The sequence below is a fragment of the Anguilla rostrata genome, chromosome 7 (genome assembly GCF_018555375.3).
Source record: "Anguilla rostrata isolate EN2019 chromosome 7, ASM1855537v3, whole genome shotgun sequence".
Classification (NCBI taxonomy): Eukaryota; Metazoa; Chordata; class Actinopteri; order Anguilliformes; family Anguillidae; genus Anguilla; species Anguilla rostrata.
In genome coordinates, this window is record NC_057939.1 from 17,021,389 (window position 1) to 17,047,764 (window position 26,376).

At 44.3% G+C, this 26,376-nt stretch overlaps 3 protein-coding genes across 3 annotated transcripts; all 3 read left to right on the plus strand.

Moving 5' to 3' along the window:
• Nucleotides 1–728: 728 nt before the first annotated feature.
• pex26 (peroxisomal biogenesis factor 26) lies at nucleotides 729–3,873 on the plus strand. Its single transcript, XM_064343278.1, has 5 exons — nucleotides 729–1,146; nucleotides 1,394–1,540; nucleotides 1,735–2,063; nucleotides 2,988–3,143; nucleotides 3,584–3,873. The coding sequence occupies exons 1-5, from the start codon at nucleotides 929–931 to the stop codon at nucleotides 3,685–3,687; spliced, it is 954 nt and encodes a 317-aa protein (XP_064199348.1). The 5' UTR covers nucleotides 729–928; the 3' UTR covers nucleotides 3,688–3,873.
• A 488-nt stretch (nucleotides 3,874–4,361) lies between these two features.
• usp18 (ubiquitin specific peptidase 18) lies at nucleotides 4,362–8,922 on the plus strand. The gene is made up of 11 exons (XM_064343277.1): nucleotides 4,362–4,497; nucleotides 5,059–5,217; nucleotides 5,476–5,572; nucleotides 5,789–5,937; nucleotides 6,054–6,133; nucleotides 6,506–6,640; nucleotides 6,863–6,958; nucleotides 7,195–7,362; nucleotides 7,503–7,637; nucleotides 7,843–7,886; nucleotides 8,173–8,922. Exons 2-11 carry the CDS (start codon nucleotides 5,130–5,132, stop codon nucleotides 8,240–8,242), a joined length of 1,062 nt encoding a protein of 353 aa, XP_064199347.1. The 5' UTR covers nucleotides 4,362–4,497; nucleotides 5,059–5,129; the 3' UTR covers nucleotides 8,243–8,922.
• A 168-nt stretch (nucleotides 8,923–9,090) lies between these two features.
• On the plus strand, nucleotides 9,091–25,299 carry itfg2 (integrin alpha FG-GAP repeat containing 2). Its single transcript, XM_064343276.1, has 12 exons — nucleotides 9,091–9,452; nucleotides 10,112–10,207; nucleotides 10,526–10,567; nucleotides 10,818–10,995; nucleotides 11,465–11,604; nucleotides 12,014–12,162; nucleotides 12,406–12,500; nucleotides 13,531–13,584; nucleotides 16,458–16,549; nucleotides 16,862–16,979; nucleotides 18,631–18,804; nucleotides 25,103–25,299. Exons 1-12 carry the CDS (start codon nucleotides 9,357–9,359, stop codon nucleotides 25,177–25,179), a joined length of 1,311 nt encoding a protein of 436 aa, XP_064199346.1. The 5' UTR covers nucleotides 9,091–9,356; the 3' UTR covers nucleotides 25,180–25,299.
• Nucleotides 25,300–26,376: the final 1,077 nt, after the last annotated feature.

Below are 26,376 nucleotides of genomic sequence, written 5' to 3' on the forward strand. Positions count from 1 at the left end.
GTTCTCGTTTGTGTTAGTGTTAAACAGTTTAACCTTCAGGGTCCAAGTTGAGCTATGCGGTTGTTCCCTGCACTTGGACCGGTACTTCTCTCTAGGGTTTTCGTCATACTTGTTCCTGGTTATGGTTATACACTTTGTTGTACGTCGCTCTGGATAAGAGCGTCTGCCAAATGCCTGTAATGTAATGTAATGTAATGTAATGCATCAGTTCCATGACAAGTGACAATGGAAACAAATGTTTCGCACAAACCCTGAAACATCTTCCAACATTCCATTGATTTTTTACAATCACATACTTAATCTTTGGGAAAGCTATGAAATTATACATTTTGATTTCTTTTTCCTATTTGCACATAGGTGCACACAAGTATTTAATCCATGTAAGGCCTTGTTTTGGTTTGAAAACTGTTCCTGTATAAGTAGAATACGTTTCTAATGCTTTAAAGCCTTAATATACCTTCCATATTCTTTTTTCTCATACTATCATGAAAAACACACCTATTTACCCTGACGATACTTTCCTATTATGTTCACCTGAATCAAGCCCAACATAGGCTACCACATTTTTGCTCTTCTTCACAATGAGAAGTTTAATCCGCAATAATAAAAAAATATTTTAACAAGTATTTTAATAGCATTTTACACAGCCCTGGGTTTACTGACCATATGTCAGCCAATAATGTGGGGGCGCTGTAACTAATCTAACCAGATTCTAGTGTACTTTGATATGTGTTATTGATACTATAGCACTTCCGTGTTTACAAAAAGTGATAGCGAACGTGTGTTTTTGTATGGCTAAAACAGACGAGCTTGGTCTGTATGGCCGGTGAATTTTGAATCCGAATTGCATGCAAACGCATTGTGCAATGTCTGAGCGCAGATACAGCTCATAACTACGCACATAGATCATTAGCATTTATGCTACGAGATGAGGAGCAGTTCATCCACATCCTTGGCGCCTGTGCGCAGTTTGGGCTCCGTTCGTCTAAATAGTCCTTCGTTTTGTTCAAGTTCGGCACAAACAATTGTGTTATTAGATGCTGCTGCCGAACAGTTAATGGTACGTAGAGATTTCCGTGCGTCTGTCGAGACGTGCGAGAGAGGTTTGGACGGCCTTGGCAACCTCGGTGAACAAGGAGAAAACAGGTATCCACAGCCTACTGTTATGATAATAGATGGTTACATTCTCATGCATCGGTGTGTTAACACTCCCTGTCTTTGATCAGTCTGTTCTATAAAAGGCATATGCAAGTGGCTAGAGGTAGCTCTGAAGAAATTCTGGAGAAACAGAGTACGCCGCTTAAATAAGAGAATTAGAGTTAATATTCTGGTCAGTGTCATCAGAAGCCTCATAACATTTACTGATTTGAGGTTAGCTGTGTTTATACTGCAGTTTCAGGTATGGAGAGCTGAAAGCAGCTCTGTGCGTGGTTGGGATCCAAGCATTGGCCGAGCTCAACCAGTGGAGCGGCGTACTCACATGGGTACTTCGGCAATATGGTAGGCCTGAGAAGATACCAGCCAAAATTGTACAGATGTGGTAAGTGTACAGAGACCGTTTGGCCTTAAAATTCCTGTTGACTTTAAACTGAAACTGAATTGTGTCTGTCAAAGGTACATTATCATGTTGAAGTGGCGTATGCACTGCATTTTAAGCATGGCGTTATCATAAAGTCTTTTCATATAACAATAATACTTTAGAAGTAATCATTCTTTTATTATTTGCATTTCCAGCATACTCCTATATGCCAAAGTGGGTGAACCAGCTGCAATGGAGGAGGTGGGCTGTGATTGGCTGAAGTGCCATGCCAACAGGAGCACACCGGCCTTTGGGACTGTTGCAGAGCTGTACCTCATACACATACTTTTGCCCCTGGGTCGACTGGTAGAAGCACGTGAGCTGGTGCTGGGAGAGGTGGGAGGTACTGCATTTACTGAGGACCAGAGGCAAACGGCACTGGAAATTGTGGAGAGTCAGGAGGGTCAGGGCCAGGGAAGGCTGAGTCTCTGTTCCCATCCCCCTGCCAGTCCAATCCAGGGCACTGAGCTCAGCACTAACGCAGGTGGGCCTCACTCTTTGCGTTTCAGTCAAAACAGCATTTGACTCTGAGTAGCTGTGTCTGTGTTCAATAAACACTTGTCCTTAAAGGGTAAGCACCACATAACAGCATCCCCCGAAGACATAAGACCAGTTACTTTTATTCTAGAGGCTTTTCAATAAGTTAAGCTGAAATTACTGTTAGTATGGCTACAAATTTGAAAAAATTTGTCACTGCTGACGGAAACACTCAGTCACACGAAAAACTATTTCTGTGATGTGTGACTTAATATGAGGAAGACCGAAATGGACAGAAATTAAATATTTGATTCTGAATCAAAGGGCATTATCAGTGGCTTGGATGACTCTGACGAGTCTGTAGAAGACATAGTGGTAGGAGTTGGAGAATTTTTCCCAAAGCCAACAACCAGAGCACTTTTTGGGAAATTCACTTTTTAGCTATCTTCATAAGAGAAGACAGCTAAGAGAACATTACTCTAATCCACCTCTAGCTAGCGAATTAGTCTAGCATGATGTCCATTTAACTAGTTTTCCATTAGCGTTATCGCAGTAACTTTGTTATACGCATCAAGTTGTAGCGATGTAGGCTAGTTCTTTAATGGAAAAAGGGCTAGCTATAGCTAATCTGACAGTCTCACGTCCTCACACTATCACATCACAAGATATGATGTTTTTATTAATGTTGTGAATCATAAAATAGGACTACTTCTATTGGCTGGTGTATTTAAAAATAATATCTGCTGCTGACCCTTCAATTATGACTGAAATTCAAGTGTTTTGTTTCTTTAATATTTTTTTTAAATATATAGTTTAGCAAGTTGACTAATTGCCAGAATGAATACAGCTGAATTAATAAACTGGGAACTCTTGCACTTGCAGTGTGGCCTGTTTGTGTGGCTCAGTCCAGCTTTTCTGTATTTATGTGTAGGTGTCGCAGGTGCTGCTAGTCGGAGGCTGGAAGTCTTGTTGAGGCTGGTGTACAGAGGGCTTTCAGTGGCTAAGAAAGGCTTGTGGTCGTTACTTTTCCAGAGGGCCTTGCTGGCTGCCTTCCTACTCTATCTGATTCTAGTCCGACTGGACCCAGGTAATGACCAGAAGATATTCCAGCAGCAAACCATATGGGAACAAGCTGCTGACTGTGAATTAACAGACTAAAAAAGTGAATCTGTGTCATGTGTGTTTGTCAAGATCTTTTGTGCCGAAGTTGTGACAATACTACAAAAATATAACAATTTAAAAATAGTTATTTATTTGAAATATGTAATATAATACTAAGTGTTAGTGTGAAATCAAGAACTGAACATTTTTACTATAATAATGTTTGAAGGACTGTAAGTAACCCAATTTATATTAATTGTTTGTCTGGGTCTGACAAGTTACAACCCCTGATCAAACCATCATTTTGCTAGAATTCTGACTGTAGTGTAGTTAAATCATTTCTAATTGGTCAGTAAGTATTGTAAATTACATTTGTCTGGGTCAGGTGATGTATTTTTATCCTTTTGGGTGTGATTTCTCTCACAGCTCTGCCTCCATCCTTCCCCTGGATCTCACGCTTGCTGCGAATTCTCCGACAGATGTGGGATACTATGTTTGCCCCATACTACCAAGCTAGCTCCATGAGCTAAACCAAAGTCTTCTGCATTGAAGAAAAACTGCATGTGTGAAAACGTCTTTGCATACATCTGGTGGATCAAGACTACTTTTGTCTACATGCCTATGGAAGATGTAGGATTACAAGTCTGTTTTTTTTTTGTACTCAGATTCTGAAGCCTGAAAAAAAAAGCCTTTTTAAAAATCTAGTGGCTAGATTAGCAATGTCTCTGTAATTAATTTATAAGCAAGAACATAGCAGACATGGACAGAATAACTCAAAGTCTCAAATTTGAGATGCCGTGATCCCATATTAAAATATTTTGTGCAATAAAACTGTCCCCTCTGTTTTACCTGTTTGACGCGTAAAGAAAGCACGTGTAGGCGATATTCATATTTAATTATATTCCTGTCGGTTGCGCTTAAGATTTATTTACTTGCATTCTCATTGCAAAATGATAACAGTAAAGTAATATTTTCGTTCCATCATGACGGTAACCTAAGTGTAGACGGGATTAAAACGCACCAGTACATTACTGTATATTCGCTGAGAATCGTTGGAGTGTAAAATGTTGCTGTGTGAGCAATAAAATGAGTAACCACAATAAGTATATTTGAGTAATTTTGTTTAGGATATAATCTCTTGCGTGGCAGATGCATAAGTGAAGTTTCGTTTCATCTGTTTCATCTATTAATCGAAAGTGAAAGTTATCTTCGTGCGTTCTGTGTTGCAGCGGTCTATTGCTAGGCAATTGTATCAGAGCTTAGAACGAAAAGGTGGCCGTATCTAAGTTTCCGTAGAACACTTTACTGACAGAAGGAATAAACAGGAATTTTATTCACAGGTAAGTTAAGAGTTGCGGGCGTATGCGTTGCTTGGACCTTTCCAATGTTCCCCGTTCTTTGCAGCTGTATTAAGAGAGAAAGTTACATCTCGGTTTCATCTGTGGCTTCTGTTATGATTGTAAGATACAGTAAATAACGAATAAAGGTTCCGTGTCAAATCGTTTGAATTTTTAAAGTTCATATCGTTAATTTGTAGAATGCGAACAAAGTTACAATGTAATGTGTAACTTTAAAAAAAGTTTTTTCCTCTTGTTTTTGCAAGTGCTGTTAGTGTTAGTTAGTTTACACTAGTTTGGTTACCTGGCTATATGCCTAGCCAGTAGGTTTTACGTTTTCCCCCCTCTGGACAGGCACTGCTAAAAGCCGTTTCATATTTAAAAGGCCCCATTTTTGGAGGGTACACAACATAATATTTGTGGAGCTCGCTCTGAAAAAACGGAAGCACTTGTGACTGTATACGTGCGAACTTAGTATTCAAAAGTTTCAAGTAGAGTTGTGTTACCACCTTTTTGTCAGTGCATCCTTAAAAAAAAGCAATGCATCCATTTTATGTGTCATAGGCATTCAGAGAAACCTGCTTGGCTGTGGCTGCATTCAGATTTGTAGAGCGTCCTACTCTCCATTTTCTAACATGGCTGGCAGCAGTTATTCAAGTTTTTTACATCAAGATACATACAGGAGCAACCAATTCTCATCAACTTATTTCAGCAGGTTTCAAGGTACGTTCGAGAACCGAAGCAGGCAGAAAATAGAAAATTCACACTACAATATAGTGCTAAGATCACTTGTAGATACATGTATTTCATTACAGCATGCAGTGCACAAATACAATAATACTGTGCCTTTTTCTCTACGATACAAATTATTGTTCATAAGTGTGTCTGTGTTTGTGTTGGGGGGTGTCAAACAAAGAAAACTTGGGTCTTTTTGCACCAGACATGTCGTAACACTGAAAATTGTGTATTTTTTGTCCTCAGGGCTGAGGGGTCTTCCAAACTATGGCCTGTCCTGCTGTGTCAATGCACTGCTGCAGTCTTTTTGTGCCACACAGGAACTGTTGGCACTGCTCAATCGGTCAGCGAAGTTAAACTGGCAATATTTTTTAAATATGTTTTGTGCATCATCCATCATCACTTTGGCCAAAATGCTAGTTGTTTTAGCATGGCATCAAATTCACTCAACTCACAATTTATTTTGGGAGTCAACTTGGAAATATGTTTGATGGTTTTTCTTTGATCCAACCTTGTTCTAGAGATGAATATTAAGCACCTGGGGAATTCTGTGTTTCAGTTGGAAAGTGAATGACTCTGGGCCTCAAGAAAAAGCAAAGAATGTACCGGAGCAGTTGCAGAAAACATTGCAAGCCATGCAGAGTGACAGATTTCAGGCTGACCCCCACAAAAGTTTCTTGCACTGCCTGGACCGCAACCGCATACCCAGTACAACTACTGACCGATTCTTTGCAGTTCTTTTTCTTAATCTTCATTTTGTTTCATCATTTATCAAAATGAAACTTGTCTTTTTACCATACATTTATTTTGTCTGTCTTTCCTAGTGTCCATCCAGCATGATGCAGACGAGGTCTTCCTCTCTATAATGAACCTTGTACAGGAACAGATGAGTGACACAGAGCTGGTAGGTGCACTTTTTTAACATTGCTCATCAAGTCCTTGACAAGTAACAGTCATACTAAAGAAATTGAGAATATTCACGTAGTGATTTTCACCGTATCTTAACCATGCAGTCCAGCATTGTGATTTGCCACTGGGTGGCGCTGTTGTACTGCAGCTTTAATATCCAGTTGAAGGATATTGGCTTACAACAGCACACATGTCTATTCTATTTGCATAACCTCTCACCGCACACCTTCTCTCAGACACATAATTCTCAAACAAACGATTGACAGACACACTATTTTCAGAAACTTAACACCATGGGGAATGCCTGGATGCTTCATTTTGTTTTGTCTGTCTGTCGGTCTGCCTGTTTGTAACGTTCCTCTTCTAGGCTCAGCAGATCAAGTGTCTATACAAGGTGAAAGTGGAGGAGCACCTCCAGTGCAATGAGTGCACCTATATTCAGTCTGGAGAGACTTACTTGCTCAGCCTCCCCCTGCCCTTGTTGCCTGCTAGCAACACCCTGGTAAGACCTGGAGGACTGCGTAGGATTTTGGTTAAGGGGATTCACACCAGCTGCATGGTCTTTCCATTTGGATTAATAATAATACCTCATGTTTTTCAACAGAGAATGATACAGTATGTTTCTATTGTGTCTGAGGCTGGAGTGCAGTGTGCATACAACACAGGCCATGAGTTTATCGTAAGCGCCTGACCAGATATGTTTCCTCTGTATTCGGTCTCCTAGGAAGAATGTTTCAGGGCTTTCTTTGAGCTGCAGGAGCTGGACGGGGATGACAAGTGTTTTTGTGAGAGGTGTGGAGAGAAGACTCCATCAAAACAGGTGAGAGGTTGCGTAATGGCCTGAAGGTGTAATCCTGTAAATTAGCTGATTCGGTATGGCAAAGGTCTAGGTTGTCAGCGATGTGACTAAATTCTTAGGATAGATAACTGTTTACTACTTTATTAGAGTCAGTTAAAATTTTGATTGCTTATTTGTATGTTGAGGGCTTCAGACTTTGAATAGGTTTCCTTAAGTATGTACATGTAAGTATGTAGTCATTTTCTCTGTCTGTATAGGGTCTCAAACTCATACACCTACCTCCAGTGGTTTGTGTACACCTGAAGAGGTTCCGTTCTGACGATGGTTACACTAAAAAGATGCACTGCAAAGTCAGCTTCCCACAAGCTCTTGACTTCAAAATGATATTGAAAGCACAACATGTCTCAGAAAAATTTCCCAAACAGGTAATTCCTGCTAACTCAATTATATGTGCATTCCTCTTTTGGTGTGCACTTGTGAATGTGTACATGCATTCTTGTATGTTTATAATATTTGCAGATGTTTTCTAAGGAAATGATATGTTAATATGTTATGTTTGTCCCAGGAACAGAATGAGTGGCAGTATAAGCTGTATGCTGTCATAGTGCATCATGGAACTGCCATGTCAGGACACTACACAGCCTACATAACACATGATGGGGACACCTGGTACCATGCAAATGACAGTTATGTGTCTAAGGTGAGACATTGATGACACAGCAGTGTTCTATATTGCAGCTTCGCATAACTGTTTGTCAGTGTTCGACCACACCAGCCACCTAAACCATGCTCACAAGAAATTACAAACCTGTTATTGAATTTCTCTGTATTTTTGTTAACATACAGGAAGGACAATATCGCTGTCCCTATATGTGTTTGACTATCACTGAAATTTGCAATTACAGAGGACATGGGCAGATGTGGAAGGTACATTTGGAGGCCGTTGTGGGTAAGAGTTCAATTAAAAAGTGAAGTACCAAGATGTCTCTGGTTTTGTGTATCGGTATCATTCAAATTATTTGTTAAGTACAACGGGGAATTGTGCAGGAGGATTGCACTCTACATGGATTTCAAAGGTGACACCCCCAACACGTTGTGCTCCACATTTGCTGAACATACTGTCTTTGAGATGACACTGTGCACATGCTGTGTTTGTTATTTAACTCTGCATATGGTTCAGAGTGTACACTGTATGCACTGTTTAGAGATTGCCTTGATTGTGTGCTTCATTTCAGAAGTGGCACTGCATACATGCTGTTGTACAGAAGAACAGAGGAGGAGAGAGAACCAGAGTGCTCTGGTTGATGGAAGCAAACTATTGGGGAAAGAAATTCTGGGATGGGAGTCTTTTCTCTCAGAAAAGAAGATAGTCATCGTTACTTGGCTTTAAAGATCTTTGGAAGACACATAATTTTTAAAAGTGAAGATTTCCATACAGATTGAAAGTTCAAAAATGACTTACTGTATGACTTACTCTAATACTGTAGAGATATTTATAGTTGTCACAAGAGTAAATACTTTTCATAGGAGGAAATCTGTGGGATGATAATCATTTTACATTTTGTAATCTTTTGAAATAATTTTATCTAACATTATAAAATTTGGAATTATATATTTAGCCTTTTCCCCCTTTGATTATACTGAACAAGGAACGTGGTTCTGTTTTTGGTTTGTGTTTGTGTGGGGCGGGCATGGGTGGAGGTGTGGGGGTGGGGATGGAGGGCTTCGTACCCCATTTTAGGACTGTTCTGTTGGCTTAAGTATGTAATTTCATTATTTCAGATTACTTACTATAAGGATAATACTAATGCAGAGACTTAATATATTTTTAATCTTAAAAAGAAATGTCTTTTGTAAATTACTATGTATAATGAAATGCTTGCAATAAATACTTTTTTCTTAATGTGAAGTAATCACTTGTACGAATGATTTGAAAACATGTTGTATATGGTGTTTATTATTAAAATGAAATTTGAATATAATAAGCGTTCATTTCGTTGAATAAACGAGGATGTGTGCAACAAATTAGACAAGATAAGAATATGGAATGGTATCGCTGATTTTGGTTCAGCGCGAAGTGGCCCTCTACGCGCCCTCCATGATGAAATAAGTCCCAATTGCGCTTCCTTACATTTGTCACGTGTGAAATGTTTACATGTAAACACGTGACTGTCCGGAGCGCCATGTTTTGTGCGGAGCGCTTAGTTAATAATGATGAACTTAAAATAATTTCATTTCAAGGATGACAACAGATCCTGGAATTAGCGCCACAGTTAATATCGGGACATTATTTGGCCAGACATTGCTAATTCACGTTACCCTAGCAAACGCAGTTGCTTAGTTTACTGAGTGAGGCGTCTAGTTGGCAGTCTAAAGAACTTGGCGAGTTGAGTAGTACTACCCAGTATCTGGCTAAACGATGCGCTCGTTGAGTTATGTTCAGCGTGTCAGTCTGGATTTCTCAGGAACGCTTTTTCCACATGCGATCTGCTTGGGAGATGCGGACAATGACTCGGTAACGCGGAAACTACCTGTTCTATAGCCCGTGTTGTCTTTATGTCATAAAGTTAGGCCGATAACTTTCCTTAGGTGTTCTTTTTTTACATAGCTAACCGCAGCCGTCGCTGTACATCGGTCGTGCATGTCAACATAATTTAGCTTCTTAATCCCCTTTATACACGTTGTTTTGGGAAATGTTCCGAATTGGTGTAATTCCTCTCTTCGTCTTTTCACTGATGCTAAGGAACCTCTGAGACTGAGATTGGTATATTGAGGTTTGGGTCGTAACGTTTTTTGTTTACTTGTCAATAATCTGTAGGGCGCGAATTCAGACTGGATGCAGCTCCCTTCCACGTTGCTTCAGTTGATAGTTAAACCCGTCACCCACTGTTGAAAGTGTCAATTCATTGTGTAGGAGGCTAGAAGTCTCACATTTTCTTCATTACATGTCGTGTCACACTGACTCAATTTTCTTTCCCTCCAATTTTATTGCACTATCCTTCCAATCGGAGGTCGCTTTAGCACGTACCTTGCCATACTAAAATGTTTTATATTGCCAATCGTAATACAACCAGTGGTTTTGGATACGTTTACAAACGATATACCATGTTCTATGAAACTGAAATTTATTAAGTGACCGTTAAAATAACTCGCCATGTCAATGCTTTTGTACAGCTGAATGAGCTTGTGGTGGGTGACACTAGTGGGAAGCTGCTTGTGTACAAGAATGACGAGTCCAAGCCCTGGATCACCCGCTCCTGTGTTGGAATGGTGAGTGTCAAGTGATGCAGGCGCAAATTGAACATAGGTGGGGTTTGAGGTTCCTTAAATATTTGCAGAATCCTGAGCTATGGACATCATCTCCCATTACAGTCACTGAGAAACATTTCTCTTCTGATGTTCATATTGTTGTTGCTGCCTTTTGAAGGCACCCCATCTTTGATATTTTCAGACAGCATGTCTGGGATGAATAGTTTCTTGGTTCCTTGAAAAATGTCTTGTTTCATTTTTTTAAAATGCTGTTTTGGTGTTATGCTGTAAATATTTTCTACACAAACCAATTAGTGAGGGTTGCCTTTTTGTTTCTAGCTCACTTGTGTGGGAGTGGGAGACATCTGCAACAAAGGAAAGGTGAGTGAGCCTCAGTAGTCATCAAAATGAAAACAGAACTTAAATCTCCCCCCCCCCCTTATCTACTATGAGCAGTGCATGTTACATTATTCTTAAGTAAAAAAAATAAACGTAAAGCATAATATAGCTAAATAATACAACTTTAATTCAGGGTGTACTCAACCAGCCTGTGTCCTGCCCTTGCTTTTCTTTTGCATTTTTTCTGCTTTTCACCACAGCCTCTAACAGATGCCTCTCATCCCCCATACAGAACTATGTGGTGGCAGTGGGGGCAGAGGGCTGGTTCCACCTCTTTGATCTGACTTCCACTGCAACATCCAAGTCTGAGACCTCCAGCCAGCAGGAGGCAATGTTCTGGGATGACCAGAAGCCCTGCTTCACACAGCACATTCCTGCCAACACCAAAGTGATCCTAATTAGTGACATTGGTAAGTTTTCTCCCTTCTTTCTCTGTTCATTTAATTTGTATTAGCTCTCTTGCTGAATCACTGTATTTTAGATGGGATTTATTAGAAACATGGAATACGGCATTGCTATGGCCATTAAAGTTTGGTATGCATTGCATTACTGTCTGATCCTGGTCATGGAAATGCGCAGTGTTTGAGGATGTAGGAGTGTTTAAGCAGTTGCTTCAGCCAGGAGGTGAAACTAATTAGTGAAATCAGCTGGCTGACTTCATGGGTGGAAGAAACACAAGACAGGAGTTTTACTTTCTGACCCCTGGACTTTCCACCTCTGGGTAAATGTAATACCTTTTTCAGCAGGAATTGCTGCAGTCTTTTGTTGTGTACATTAGTTTTCCATGAAACTGGCCCGGTGGTAGTGCTGTGGGAAGGGTGATGGTGTTTGTGAGCATGTGTGCGTGTGCACGCGCGTGTGCACTGTCTCGGCCTGCAGACGGAGACGGGCGCAGCGAGCTGGTGGTGGGCTACACGGATCGGGTGGTGCGGGCGTTCCGCTGGGAGGAGCCCCCAGACTCCACGGACCTGTCCTCGGGACAGCTGGTCCTGCTGAAGAAATGGCTGCTGGAGGGGCAGGTGTGATAGTTCATGAAAGCACTGCGCTCGCACTCCTGAAAAACACGAGCCTAGCTCCTTCTAATGTCTCATACTCTTTATTTTCCAATGTGCATGAAAAGTGCGCTGATAAATCACTGTCTGGTCACATTCTGGCCATCTGTAGTGTGAAGTACTGTGTAGATGTCCTTTTATTCCATATCTTGGCAATATCCTCTAATTTATGACAAATCTTGCCAACTCATGGACAGAAAAAAACAACTTGTAATTCATATAGCACAAGGAGGAACATGTAATGACTTAATTTGCAGTAAGTGTTCAAACAGCCTTCTCCCTCTTCGTCTTTCTTCATTCCCTCTGTCGTTTGCGCTCTTTCCTCTCGTCCTCTGACTCCCTTTCCCCCTTCCCTCTTTCCCCTGTGCTCCCCCAGGTGGACAGCCTGTCGGTGAACCCGGGGCCAGAGGGAGTTCCCGAGCTGATGGTGTCCCAGCCAGGATGTGGCTATGCCATCCTGCTGTGCTCCTGGACACAAGAGGGCGCTGCTGCGACGGGAGAGGGTACCCCGGCCACTCCTGGGGGGTGAGGACGAATAGTGTGTTTCTCCTCCCACACAAAAAGGGAGCCAGAATATTAACTTAGCTTAGAGTCCTAGCATGAGAGTCAAAAAATGTAATTCTGGACTGAGTTGCGTAGAGATTGTGCTGCTGTTCCTATTCAAGTATTGATTGGATCTCTGTACTTACCTCCACTGGTTTATCTGCTAATCGTGTGTGTGTGTGTTGCTGATTGTATATTTGTATGTATCATGCCTGTCTGTCACAGGGAGAGCCCCTCCAGAGATGTCATTCTTCACCTGACCACTGGCCGCATCCACAATAAGAACGTCTCCACCCACCTGATTGGCAGCATAAGCAGAGGTACAGTACGGACAGAGCTGCTCCAGACAGCCGACACTGCATTACATTTCAGTGGCCTCTCCAGCCTGCCCAGCCTTTCGTGTTTTCGGGCCTGTCACCTTAATGCTGGGGCATCTTGCATTAAAGAGAAGATCATCAGTAACATCCTTTAACAAAACATTTCAAATTACAAAAAATTTCAAATGTGATGTTAATTCTGTCTTTGCGTTTACTAAGTGAGATATCAGTATATTATTCCCCACCTTTTATGAAGTCTTCTCCTTAAGAATGCTCTCTTAATTATAATATTTTATCCAGAACCAGCTGTTGCTATGGTTGGCTGTGTAGGGGGATTTTCTTTTCATTCTGGCTAATAATGGGAGGTTAGGCTGCGTATACACACACAGGGGCTCAGTGTAGTACAGCACTTCATCTCTTAATGGAGCTAAATAAAGTAGCGCTCGCGCGTTCCCCGTCCTCTCGGCTGCGTCCTGCGCAGACGTGTACACTCTGTCCGTCTGGGATTTATGAGCCCCGCTCTCGTGCATAATGCAGCGCTCCCGTTCCGCGCGAGGCCGCCTGCTTCATCTTTCAGCGTGAGGATGACTAATGACCGAGCGCGACTGTCCCGGTCGCGGACCGTGGGAGCGAGCCTCTCAGCCCGCCGCGCTGCCGCCGCGCCGTGGAGATGGCAGGTGTGGGGGGGGGTGGAGAGGCTGCTCTCTGATGAGTGTGAACCCGATGAAAAGAGTGAAGGAGGGAGATGAATTGACAGGGGGGATTTACACAGATGGAGGAGGATAAGAATGCGCACACACGCGCGCACACGCACACAGAGCACTGCTCCTTAATGGTACGGGCTAATATAAAAAGAGCCCACCTGTGGACACAACATTCTACGTGTACTTGCGCACGCATTCATACATAAATGCTTTCGTGTGTGAGCCACTGTGTACGTTGTTTATTGCCTGTTCCTCTCACATCAAGTGCTCTTTACTGTAGATAGATATTTTTTCCCCCTGGCTAAGCGACTGGTTGTTCTGCATTGCAGGTTCCAAAGACGACTCCTCCAAGTGTGGCCTGTTCGCCCTCTGCACTTTAGACGGTGAGCGTCAGCGGCAACCAGAACCGGACGGGCACCTCCTCCCTCCTGCTAATCCCCTGTGCTGTGTGCTGCTGTGGCTGCAGTGCTGGTTTAGCCACTCTGACGTCTTGTTAAAATATACAGCTTCTGTTCCTAAAGAAATATGTGTTTAATATAACCACGGAGGAGCGGGGCCCGCCCTGAGGCTGCAGAATGCCCTGCCTTCGCCCCGCGGTTCGCTGTCAGCGGCAGGTTGTGGTTTCTCCTCCTCTCTGAACCCTGCTATAAAAACCCCACGGGCCTGTGCCAGACCGCTGAGAGGCTGATTGTGGCGCTCTCGTACAGGAACCAAAGACAGTAATTAGCAGCTTTGTCAGCTGGAGGGTGAGGAGCTGGGTGGTGCGGGCGGGTGGTGGGGGGGGTGGTGGGGGGGGGGATCCGAGACCTTTATTTAGCCGCGGTTCCCGTCACACATTTTCCAGGCGCTTTAAAATGATAATCGGCGGGGCGGAGGGAGCGGCAGGGCGTATTCGGGGGGGGGGGAGGAGGCGGGCGGGCGGGTGTTGTGCGTAGGACGGCGCCTAGGACGGCGTATGTTTCTTTTATGGTTCGCTGGCTGATTAGCCGGACCCCCGTCGGAGCGCAGTCTGCTTTTGCCCCGCGCTCGGGCCCCTCCTGATCCCTGCGCACCTCAGCGGGGCTCTGCGCGTTAATGCCATCGCGTGTTCCTGACAGGAAGCCCACGCGGAACGGCCCGGGCGCAGGCTCCTCCCCCCGTCTCCACGAGCGCAACCAGCCTCGCACGCGAAGCTGTTTTTTTTTTAAAATCAAATTGAAGGAAGGAAGAATTGAAGGAAAGCTAAAAGATTAATAAAAGAGAAATTCAAATTATATGTGCCTTTTAACATCACTGTTGCCATTTATATAGATTTTAACATTTCACCAATATTGAGTACCACATTTATTTTCCTTTCTATCAAATGTTCTTTGGAAATTTTTATATAGCAGATATACTGAGACTCTGTTCCCACGACCTCCCTTCATTCAGTGTGCCGTTGTGTTCTGTTGCTCTGGGTGAGGGTAATTCAGATGAAAAGCAGCCGTGCTGTACCAGATGAAAAGGGTTGTAACTGTGCTCGGTCATTGCTTTAATGGGGAATTATGGGTAATGAAGGCAGTTTGACACTGAGGGCCATGATGAAATGGGCTCTTCTCCCTCTAGATCTGGAAGACAGGGTGTTTCTGAACATCTGAGTGTCTTCCAGTTTAAATGGCTCCATAAACTGTTTGATAAGAATTCCGTCACAAAATGGCTTTAATTCAAGTATTATAGGAGCTTCACATAATGTGGATTTTGAGAAATTGGAAATTGGATTTGGAAGGCACTGTTGGAAGGCATACGTGCTGTTTTCCAGTGTCATTAACCTCCTCTTTTGCAGTAATGCATAGGGGTTTTTGCTCCACTTTTTTAAAGACAGACGCTGGTGTTTCTCAGTGTTCAGTATGATAATGAGCAGACCACAGAGTTGTTAATGAGAGGAAGTGATGCGATTAGTGTTGTGGAGAGGTGCTGTTGTCGCAGCCGCTGCAGTAATTGCATGCTTGGATGTGGTTTGGCACGCTGGTGTTGAACAGTTACAATCAAAGAGAGGAACAGAAAAAATCTCAAGAGAATAGGATCTCTGTTGATTAGAACTTGTGATGTACTGTACAGTACGTTTCCGTTTTAAACGTGTGAATAAGATAATGAAAAATACTGCGTATCTTGGTTAATGATGGGGGTACACTGCACACTTTAAAACTGTGTGATTGTTTTCGTGCAGTTTGTACGAGAGCTTGTTGCATCGAAACAAATTTGTAGCCTCACCCAGATTGTGTTATCAAACTGTTGTTGCTGTCTTTTAAAAGTAACGTCTCTGGGCATCAGTGCATTTCTCCCAGCCCTGTTTCAGCTTCTAAGCGCCTTGGTGCAGCTCTGATAATCCCGTCCCCCACGTTGTCTCAACCGCACAAATCGTTCTGTGATCAGGCGAAACGTAAATCAGACTTGGGTTCAGCGGGTCGGGAGGCTAATGAAGAGCCGTGCGTTCTGAGGGGATTTAGTCACCAGTTTTGTCTGTTCTGTAGCTAGGGCTCTCATTATCAGGACCAGCAGTGCTGTTTCTCAGTGTGTTTTTTAAAAGGATGATTAAGTCAGAAGGCAATGAGATGTGCTTCTACATCATTTAGCGTGGATTATGTAGCCTAAGTCATTTCAATGGTTTCATGGAGAGGCATATATCTGGGTGGGGCTGGGATCTCTTTGATATTTCCTTCGCATGGGATTGGAAGTATTGTCCGTGGTGGAGGTAGTACCCTAGTCCTACAGCATTGCTATTGGAGTGCGTACTCCTCCATGCTGGTCTGAGGTGGGAGATGGGATTGTTTGCCTTCCCTCATTCTGAATTCTGTCCATGCCCTACTCTCTCTCCCCTGTTGCGTGATTCGATCAGGGCTAGGGTTCACCCTAACACTGCAAATCAAACTCTGATGGGATGGCATTCATGTGTCAGGCTGCTCTATTCTGCCGCTGTCGGTTATTAAAAACTGCTAGGTTTGCTCTAACCCTACAGTGGCCATTTTTTTTTCCAGTAGCTTGATATCATTTTTGAATTTGTGTCATTTTGGTCCCATATACAGCGAGACACTGGTATTCTAAACAACCCACAAGAAAGCTATTTAACCAGGAAAATACCTGCGTAAAATAGCTTAATGTGTGAGTTCATTGTGTGAAATGTGAACTCTGTGATACGTCCTGTATAAATACAATCAGCACTATAGCAGTAACAGTGCTCTTAGTGGCTAGGGAAGGTGACCAGCGCTCATTGTCCGTGGGGCTAATTTGTTTGCCACAGGGACTCTGAAGCTGATGGACAGCTCGGAGAAGCTGCTGTGGTCAGTGCAGGTTGATCACCAGCTCTTCGCCTTACAGAAGCTGGATGTCACGGTGAGTCAGCGCCCCTGATCCAGCTGCATGGTCTTCTCCCAACTGCTAACTGCCGGTGACTCACCTGGCAACGGCAAGGATTTAGCTTATCTGGCGACAACAGGTTTACACAGTCCCCACCAGCCATGTGTTTTAATGCTGTACTGATGTTCTCTTCGTGATGGAAGATCAATAGGGGATCAGGGAAGGATTGTAGTGTTTTTTTTTATTGTTTTTTTTTTTTTACCTCAGCAAAAGTAATGTGTTAGTGTGTGTGTGTGTGTATGTGTGTGTCGGTCTGTCTGTCTGTCTGTCTGTGTGATCGTCTCTCAGGGAGACGGCAGAGAGGAGGTGGTGGCTTGCGCCTGGGACGGACAGACCTACATTATCGACCACAACCGCATGGTTGTGAGGTTTCAGTTCGATGAGAATGTAAACGCCTTCTGTGCAGGTGAGAACCCTCGCTAATTATTGTGACATGAAGTATGTAGAGTTGTAAAGGGGCCTCTTCATGACATGATAAAATAGGTCATGGGCTTATGTAAAATACTTTATGTATCTGCATTAATGAAATAAGAAAATAATACGTTAGCTTAATACAAAATAGAAGAAGCATCAAAATGGTCGTTTTCTACAGAGGTTATGCTGTTACGGAACTATTTTGTCCTGTTTGAGTCATTTCTGAACAAGCAGCACGATTTCTTCTCACATTTGCTTTGGCGTTTTGCAGTAGCCCACGTTCTCTCGCCGCACATTTCCGTTTTTGCATTTGCTTCAGCTTGTTCTGCGTGTTTTGGGATTCGCATGGTTTCTTGATTTGGAGCACATTTCCCTCGTGGGCCACCATAGAGAGCCACCGCGAACACACTGATCCTGTGTCTTGTGCTACCTAAATGTCAGCATCTTGCATGCTGACATCGCAAAGAAGGCATTTCCCAAAAGCATAATCACGTTGTCATATCACTTGCTGTGTTATATTGCTGTGACATTTTGATTGATCTCTCAGAGAGGTGAAAGGGTGGCACCCACCACTAGGTGGCGGTGTGGAGCTTTTGACTTGGAGACAGGGGCCAGAGAATGTGCTCTGAGCTCCCTGTGGGGGTCTCCTGAACCCCGTTGGTGATTCATTCATTTGGAGACGTACCATGTTTGCATGCTTATTTATGGAAGCCGTTCTTTAAAATGAGAACTGAGGCCTGTGTTTGAGCCTTCTGGTGGGCTGTCAGTCTCATCCTTTTTTTACTCCTCTTTCCTGCTCTCGCTTTTACTTTATCACTCTATCTCCTTCTCTATAATTCTCTCTCTCATGTGCCTATCATTCTCTCCTGCTTCTTCACTCTCTCTCTCTCTCTCTCTCTCTCTCTATCATGCTGTTTTAATGTGATATTTTTCATGCTGGCCCAATCTCTCTCACATTTTCTGTCTTTCACATTTATTCCAATTCAATGTCTGTCCCTCTCTCCCCCTCTCTCTCTGCAGTATTCTTTCTCTCTCTTAGTTCCTTTTCTCCGGCTCCCTCCCTCCCTCTCGGACCCGTCCTCTCTCCCTTTGTCTGTCCCTTTGAGTGCTGTTGTTGCTGAGCAGACTGCGGTTTGCCGGAGTGAGAGATCTTATTTTGAATGAAATGAAAGGGTAAATGAAATGAGTGTGTCAGAGGGAGGGCTCCTCAGTCAGTGCGCCGTGGTGTGGTGCGATGCGAATGAAAAACACAGGAGGTCCTCGTTAAGCCGCTCGTTACCACGGCGCCACAGACTCATGATCTGATCATGTATAAAATCAGCTGCTATAGGTTTAAACAGTGATTTAATTTGACTTGGTGAGGATTGTTCTGCACTGTGGGAACAGTGTTTGTAAAATGGCCAGTCTGTCTTGTGAAATCCTACTTCGTTGCATAATGGACGATTAAATACTGTCTTAGATATGTTTTACCTGTTATCTGTTTTACCTCTGGACTCAGTGCAGCAATTTCAGATCTCTGAGGTTACAGTGCACGTGTGTACCATATCAGCACTGTTATGTCAGCAGTGCTGTGATGCCAGTTCTGTGATGTCAGAGCTGTGATGTCAGCACTGTCGTTTCCTTTCCTGTCGTGTCTGGGACAGGTCAGTACACCTGTAAGGACGGCAGGAACAGCCCATGCCTTGTCTACGTCAGCTTCAACCACAAGATCTACGTGTACTGGAGGGTGGAGCTGGAGCGCATGGAGCCCACCAACCTGATAAGGGTGCTGGAGGAGAGGCCGGGGTACAGGGACCTGCTGGAGCGCCTGGGTGTGGGTGAGTCTGGGACAGGGGGCAGGGCGAAGGGTATCAGTAACGTGCCCTTTTCTTTCTCCTTTATGGTTCTTACCTGTCTACTTACCTAACCAGACTGTGTGGGGAAATCCCCCATTTTATTTAGACACAGCAGTTTTGCACAGTCACGCTACACCTGTCCCCTAGTGGGATGTGTAACATGACAGGCTTATGGACCAACCGCAATCTTTGCTACTTCTAAAGAAATCCGAGCAAGCCAGAAATATGTCAAGCTAGAATTTGTTGGGGTGCTGGCAACAGCCAATGCAAAATTACCAGAATCACAACATGGTGTAGGAAAAGTTGGCAAATCCTTGTCACGGTGACATATTTAGTGAGAACCTGAATTTAAGACTTCTGATCCAATTAGACCAACTGTGTGCTGAATCGACTCATTAAAGGTGTCAGGTTCCGCTCATTCCTAAGGGGCTAGCATCGCTGTTCTCTCCTTCAGTTCAGTGGCTGCTGAAGTTTAGACTTATTTTAGTACACTGTCCTCCAGTTCCTATTTTGTAGAGCTCCTTATTGCTGGGTTTATAGGAGAGTGAACGGGATAAACCTGTCACTTCTGTTTTAAAGCTGTCACTGTTTTCTTTGAGTAGAAGTAAAAAATCAATAGCCTTGAACAAAAGGAGTAAAGAAGCAGCACTAATAGGGCCACCGGGACACAGACACACACACACACACACACACAAACACACGTATGCGCGCACACACACGCATTCACACGTGCAGACATGCACACACATGCACAAACACCGACGAATGCATGTATGCATACTAGTCTAGACACGTGCACAGACACTCTGGGACAGCTTGCTGAGAGCGTATACGCGCTGTAAGTGGATTTGTGTATTGTGACAGCTTCCACTTTGCTCATCTCCGTTATCCCCCATTCGCTGTATGTCATGCGCAGTGTTCTGAGTGCATGGCTAAGCAGCTGCAGACACCTCCAGCATGGGAATGAGCTCTGCTATATGCTAATCTCTCTCTCTCTCTCTCTAACTTTCTCTCTCTCTCTCTCTCGCCCTCTCTCCCCCTCTCTCTCTCTCTATGACTCTTTCTCTCTCTCAATTTCAGTTTTTCAATTTTCGGGATGCTTTATTGGCATGACATGCATTGTACGAGTTATAAAGAACAACAGTAATGACAAAAACAGATAAATAATATAATAAAATAAAAATCAACTATACAACCTGTAAACTAATATACACACATTATACACACATACATAACAGCAACATTAACATACTGCCATATTTGTCCCATGTAATACACAATATGTAAATAATGAACTGCTGGTGTCGACAGTCATTGCCCTTCCATATTGATGACAGGCTGTCTCATACAGTGCAGCTCTCTCTCTCTTTCTGTCTCTAACTCGCTCTTTCTCGAACGCTTTCTCTCTGTCTCTTTCTCTCCTTTTCTCTCTCTTGCTATTCTATTTCTCTCTATTCCTCCCTCGTGTTCCCTGGACAACACTATGGCTGCCCTCTCTCACCCATCTCTTTTTCTCGCTCAGTCGTTCTTTCAATTTCTATCTCTATTTCCACCATTCTCTCCCTCCCCTCGCTCGGTTCTGTGTGTTCTGTCGGGGCGGAACAGTGCGACCAGAACGTACAGAGAGATATGGAGACCGGGGGTCATTACCGCTCTCATAGTGAGTTCAAAAGGGACAAGGCCGGTGGAGCGTGTGTCATGAGTGTGCGCGTGTGTATATGTGTGTGTGTGTGTCAGACAGCCAGTCAGGGTAGCAGATGGAGATGCCTGAAAGTGACAGGCCCCGAATTAGGAGCGCTGCAGGTCCTAAAGGGGGGGGGGGGGGGCGATCTGCTGCAGCATTTTACAGAGGACCTCATGAACGTCAGAACACAAAAAATAGCACAAAAATACACATGACATGTTTTAATGATGGTTCATTGCTGCATCGTTAACAAAAACATAACAGATCTGCTGCGGACATGTCTCTTCCGTTCTTGTACTTTGGAAATGGGGGGCGCGTTGATGTTTTCGTCGATATCGTCTGGCCCTGCTTCCGTTAATACCGTACGAAGTGACACATATTAAAAAATGAAAATATGATGCTCAACAGCCCAGGCGATGTGTGAGATTGAGACCTGAATTTGGGAAACGGCTGAGCTCCCTGTTGATCCCACAGTATGCATGCAGCTTTGGGGTTCAGTGCCTGTTCCAGCCAAGCAAACATTGACACGCATGCGCTCTCACACACACACACACACACACACACACACACACACACACATATGAACACAGACTGTACTGTATCCACAGCTCATTGCAGTTGTGATTGTATACCTCAAAGAAAGCGTTTTTTAACAATTGACCTCCTGAAGTACTGAATGTTGTCTTAAACCGCCCCACAACCCCAAAATATCACGAGCCCTCATTTACACATTTTGTCAGCCCAGCTCAGACTGAACGGACTAAATTGCTGAAATGATCTTCCTGTAACAGACAGCTTCACAGCAAGCGATGCAGCTCAGCTTCCCTGCTTTGTGTCTGGCCTGTAAGGTGTGTGAGGTTGACCTCATCAATCTTCAGCCTTATCAAGAACCTGTGCACTGTACACACACACTGTAATAACAGGATAAATAACTGAACCGTATTAAACATGTTTTCAGCCTTTTTTCCCTGAAGGAATAACGCAGCCCAGGTCTCGTGCTACGGAGTTGGGCAAAGCTGTTTTAAAGAGTTAGGAGGGGAAGTTGAATCATAGCGCGTGTGAAGCTGCGGGGATCTCGCTGCGAAGGTGCTGACGGGGCTGTGATTTTTTACTCGGCGCGGTCGCTGTGGTGACACACAGTCCCCACTGCAGAACCAGCTCTGCACGCGTTTGCTCTTCGCCGTCTCGCGTTCGCTCTTCCTCTCCGTGCCCGTCGCCCGCCACCCTCTCTGTGCACGCCTGTTATTTTTCCGTCCGCGCTTTTTATTTTGGCGATGGGCACGCTCGTTCGGTCGTTTGTACGATCCCGTTTTCGGGGACGTGCGGCAGGATGGGTGGACGTTCGGCTGACGGAGGCTTTGCCGCTCAGACAGAGCGCCGTGCCGCGCGCACGTGACTCCGCCCCCTGCGGCTGCCGTGGCTCAGGACCCAGCGCTCTGCGCTTCGTGTTCTGGGCAAGGTCAGCGTTGTGCCTGGCACGCACAAGCACAGACACACACATACACACCCACACACACACGGAAGCACAGACAGACACAAGCGCGCACACACACACGCACAGAAGCACAGACAGACACAAGCGCACACACACACACGCACACACACATGTGCACACATACACACACACAAAAGCATACACGCACACGTGCACACACATACACACACACACAAAAGCACACAGAAGCGCACGCACACACACACACACGCACACACACACACGCAAAGCCGGGCTGACTCTGAACAGCTCACTGCCCTCTGTGACTCACGGTCCAGCGGCGACCCAGCAGCCCTGAGCTCTTATCTGTTCGGGCCGGCCTCTGTTCTCTCAGCACCAAAATAGCCTTAATTGATCGTTTGTAGCACTCAGCTCTCTGCTCGCTGATTTGTAACAACTGGAATATGTTCAGCACGCTTTCTCTGAGGGCAACATCCAGTGGTTCATCATTTCAGCGCATGCCGGGGCATAGGGTACCGCTTAACGGACCGAGCTCAGAACCATGAGGTCATGGGTTCAATTCCCGACGTCTGTTTTAGCAGCGGTGTCAAATTGTTTTTCCCTGTGCTTGTAGATGTGGATGTCTGTTCAGTAAACTGGAGATATGGCTGACATGACAAATGCCACAGCACAGCTAATTGTAAAGAAGGGAGCTGAGCAACCTGTATGTGAAGCAAGAATTTGGTCTGTCAGAACCAAATGTGCAATTAGCACTCGAAACAGACACACCACGATCGATCGGTCAATCAGTGGCAAAAGCTGCTTGAGCTTAATGTGATGTCTAACTGCATTTGGCCCAATCTGGCCACCTTCAGGCACCGATTGGTTAATTGTGTACGATTTCAGCGTAGTGTCATGGACCCAAAGGCAAATTTCCACGTTGTATGGAAAAGACAGTCAGTCCTCTGTTCTATCCACGTGGACCGAGACCACGTCATCCCACCTCTCTGCAGCAGCTTGGTCAACAAGGTCAGTGATGTCACTGCAACGTCAGCAGGTACAAAGGAAAACAAAAGGCCTCTTTTAGAGCTGAAACCTGCGCTTTTGTTCCGCCGAGCAATTAAAGCGGTCACAGCCACGGCGCGAATGGCGGGATGAAACGGCGACCTCTGAATCTCTGCGGCGCGCACGGGAGCGTTTCGCCCGGTCCGACCGAACCTTTATCAGCTCGCGAATCACTCAGAGATACCCTCGCGCAAGTGCGTGTGGCTGATTCTGGGCTGTTCTTTTTTACCCTGGAACACCGATTCTAATCCGATTCTAATCCGCGAAGGTGAGGGATTGTGTCACGACGGGGTTCAGCTCTTTTGCATATTCAATTATTGTTTGCGTGAATACTGTGGCTCCCGGGAACCTAAGCAATACAAGACAGCTGCTGCAGCACCAATAGTACATGCAGTACCTGTAATCTGAGCAGTTACAGTGTGTTAGCAGCTGCCATTCTTCCCATACAGAGTCTCCATGTCCTTTAAAACCTGTTGTGAACCGGAATCATTCCAAATACAATTTTGAGTTAAAGAAAGAATTATTACAAAGAAAAAAACACCTTAACAGAATGACTGCCCTTTAATTCATTGGAGGTACAGGCATTGTTTGAGTGAAGTGTGATGCTAAGATCAGTGCTGTTTTATATGTTTTCCTATTGATGTAAATAGCAATATTGAGTGATACTTCCCTCTAAGATCTTCTGATCTACACCCATATACTGTACTCATATGCTCTGCTGTATGGAAACAAGCTCTCACTATAGTCGTCTGCTGAAAACTGCCAATAATCAAATAAATGAGGCATGCAAATCTAGACGTGCTAATCACATTCACCAGCACCATTTTATTTATTCATGCATGCTGCTGCTGTGCTATTGGTGTTGCTATGCCATATGTTGTGCTGTTTGTGTTGCTGTACCGTATCATGTTGTGCTGTTTGTGTTGCTGTACCGTATCATGTTGTGCGGTTTGTGTTGCTGTGCCGTATCATGTTGTGCTGTTTGTGTTGCTGTGCCATATCATGTTGTGTTGTTTGTGTTGCTGTGCCATATCATGTTGTGTTGTTTGAGTTGCTGTGCCATATCATGTTGTGTTGTTTGTGTTGCTGTGCCATATCATGTTGTGTTGTTTGAGTTGCTGTGCCATATCATGTTGTGTTGTTTGAGTTGCTGTGCCATATCATGTTGTGCTGTTTGCGTTGCTGTGCCATATCATGTTGTGTGGTTTGTGTTGCTGTGCCGTATCATGTTGTGCTGTTTGTGTTGCTGTGCCGTATCATGTTGTGCTGTTTGTGTTGCTGTGCCATATGTTGTGCTGTTTGTGTTGCTGTACCGTATCATGTTGTGCTGTTTGTGTTGCTGTGCCATATCACGTTGTGCTGTTTGTGTTGCTGTGCCATATCATGTTGTGCTGTTTGTGTTGCTGTACCGTATCATGTTGTGCTGTTTGTGTTGCTGTGCCATATGTTGTGCTGTTTGTGTTGCTGTACCGTATCATGTTGTGCTGTTTGTGTTGCTGTGCCATGTCATGTTGTGCTGTTTGTGTTGCTGTGCCATATCATGTTGTGTTTGAGTTGCTGTGCCGTATCATGTTGTGCTGTTTGTGTTGCTGTGCCATGTCATGTTGTGCGGTTTGTGTTGCTGTGCTGTATCATGTTGTGCGGTTTGTGTTGCTGTGCCATGTCATGTTGTGCGGTTTGTGTTGCTGTGCTGTATCATGTTGTGCTGTTTGTGTTGCTGTGCCATGTCATGTTGTTCTATTTTTTTTTGCAATTTCCTGATGATGTGTTGTGCCAGGTAAAGTTTTCTGAAGGACAGTAAAGGGTTGTAACCTGGGTCTTAAACTCCAGTCCTGCACTTGTCTTCTGGATTTAAACATTTCTGCACCTAAAGTGATTGATATTAGCCATCGGTTGACTTCAGCCTCCACACACACCTTGTTTCCAAGGCCCTGCAATCTGCAGACACACCAGACAATTAATATGAGACCCCTAATCTTAACAAGCTGTGTCTCTATGTTGGATTCAATCCAGTAACCTCCTTGCTGAGAGTTATTGCCATGGCAACATGCTGCTATGTGACTAAAGACAAGCGGTGTCCTTTTGTCTCTCCAAAGACCCCGATGACAAGGACGCTGTGAGGGAGCTGGTCAGGGACGTGCTGTATGGGGACACCCCGCCCAGGTTGGCCTGACGGGCACAGCGCGCTCCGCCCCCACCTCGAGTGAACTCCTCCCACCCTCACCCTCACCCCAAACTCTCTCCACTGTGTAAATATCTTACCAATAAAGTACTTAAAACAAAAAACCGCATGCCTCTTGCTATATGTGCTCAGATCCTAGAAATAGCATTTCGGGAGTTGACCATTGACTCCTCTGTATTTGCTGATCCTGGGCCCACCTGTCTATGGGAGTCTGCACTGATTCATGTCATACCCCTTGCATTAGACTGATCTGGGTACAGAGTAAATGGCCATTCATTTGATGTGAGGAAACAGAGTTTAACTGATCTCTCTAAGGGCGAGCCAGAGAGAGCCACTGCCAAGAATAATTCTCCCTGCTATAGCTGCAGGTTTCATTGCATTACAGGGATGTTAAACTGAAGAAAATCTCACCATGAAAGTCTTTATTTTAGAGGTTGTGTGAGGAAGATTATCCCGCTCGGTAATTTACAGTGAGCAGACTGCATAAGTATGCTTTGTAGAGCAGTGTTGAAGAACACTAGATTGTGTTGTAATTCGCCATTATTTGTAGTTATTATGAAAGTAAGCCCTTAGCTGGATAGGCCTTTAACACTTCAGTGTTAGGAAATATAAAGGTGAGCAGCACATTGTGTAATATTGGGATCTGTAGTGGAATCACAGTTTTCTAAAAATGGGGTCGGTTTGTCGACTGTGGGTATTATGATTGCTGTCCCAAATTGAATAAATTACTGTCCCTGTCAACCAGGTCATTATGCAGCTAATTTATACATCACAGCAACAAGATGTATAAAAGCACAGTAAAAATGAAAGTACACCTGCATGTTATTCTCCTTAGGATCTATTAAATAAAGGGTAAGGTTGGAGGACTATAATGAGCCACGGCCTTGCACGCAGCTGAGTGGTATGGATTTTTAGTGCCAAATGTAGAGTAGTTTGATGTGAATACAGGGGAAACAAAGGTGAAGAAAGGGTATGGAATTTATCTGGGGGGCTGCTGTTTTGCCAGCCCTGTAAGGCCTGGTTTATGGTAATGCCTCCCTGGTTCCCAGGTCCTGCCGGGTACTATAATCCTGAGTAAACACTGACTAGTGCTGTAGTCATCTGCTGTGGCCTATTTCTGTAGGCACTTCTGTCGTGGAAAGAATCTAGTCTTGGGCCTTGTTGTATCTGGAGATATTGTAGTGTGTG

What these genes read in the sequence shown, in the direction of transcription:
- pex26 (XM_064343278.1), top strand. Translation starts at nt 929, where the DNA reads ATGAGGAGCAGTTCATCCACATCCTTGGCGCCTGTGCGCAGTTTGGGC. An exon ending in GGTGAACAAGGAGAAAACAG is followed by an intron (nt 1,147 to 1,393) that starts GTATCCACAGCC and finishes TTTATACTGCAG; the next exon opens with TTTCAGGTATGGAGAGCTGA. An exon ending in TGAGCTCAGCACTAACGCAG is followed by an intron (nt 2,064 to 2,987) that starts GTGGGCCTCACT and finishes ATTTATGTGTAG; the next exon opens with GTGTCGCAGGTGCTGCTAGT.
- usp18 (XM_064343277.1), top strand. Translation starts at nt 5,130, where the DNA reads ATGGCTGGCAGCAGTTATTCAAGTTTTTTACATCAAGATACATACAGG. An exon ending in AGAAGACTCCATCAAAACAG is followed by an intron (nt 6,959 to 7,194) that starts GTGAGAGGTTGC and finishes CTGTCTGTATAG; the next exon opens with GGTCTCAAACTCATACACCT. An exon ending in ATGACAGTTATGTGTCTAAG is followed by an intron (nt 7,638 to 7,842) that starts GTGAGACATTGA and finishes TTGCAATTACAG; the next exon opens with AGGACATGGGCAGATGTGGA.
- itfg2 (XM_064343276.1), top strand. Translation starts at nt 9,357, where the DNA reads ATGCGCTCGTTGAGTTATGTTCAGCGTGTCAGTCTGGATTTCTCAGGA. An exon ending in GATCCTAATTAGTGACATTG is followed by an intron (nt 10,996 to 11,464) that starts GTAAGTTTTCTC and finishes CTCGGCCTGCAG; the next exon opens with ACGGAGACGGGCGCAGCGAG. An exon ending in CGCCCTCTGCACTTTAGACG is followed by an intron (nt 13,585 to 16,457) that starts GTGAGCGTCAGC and finishes TGTTTGCCACAG; the next exon opens with GGACTCTGAAGCTGATGGAC.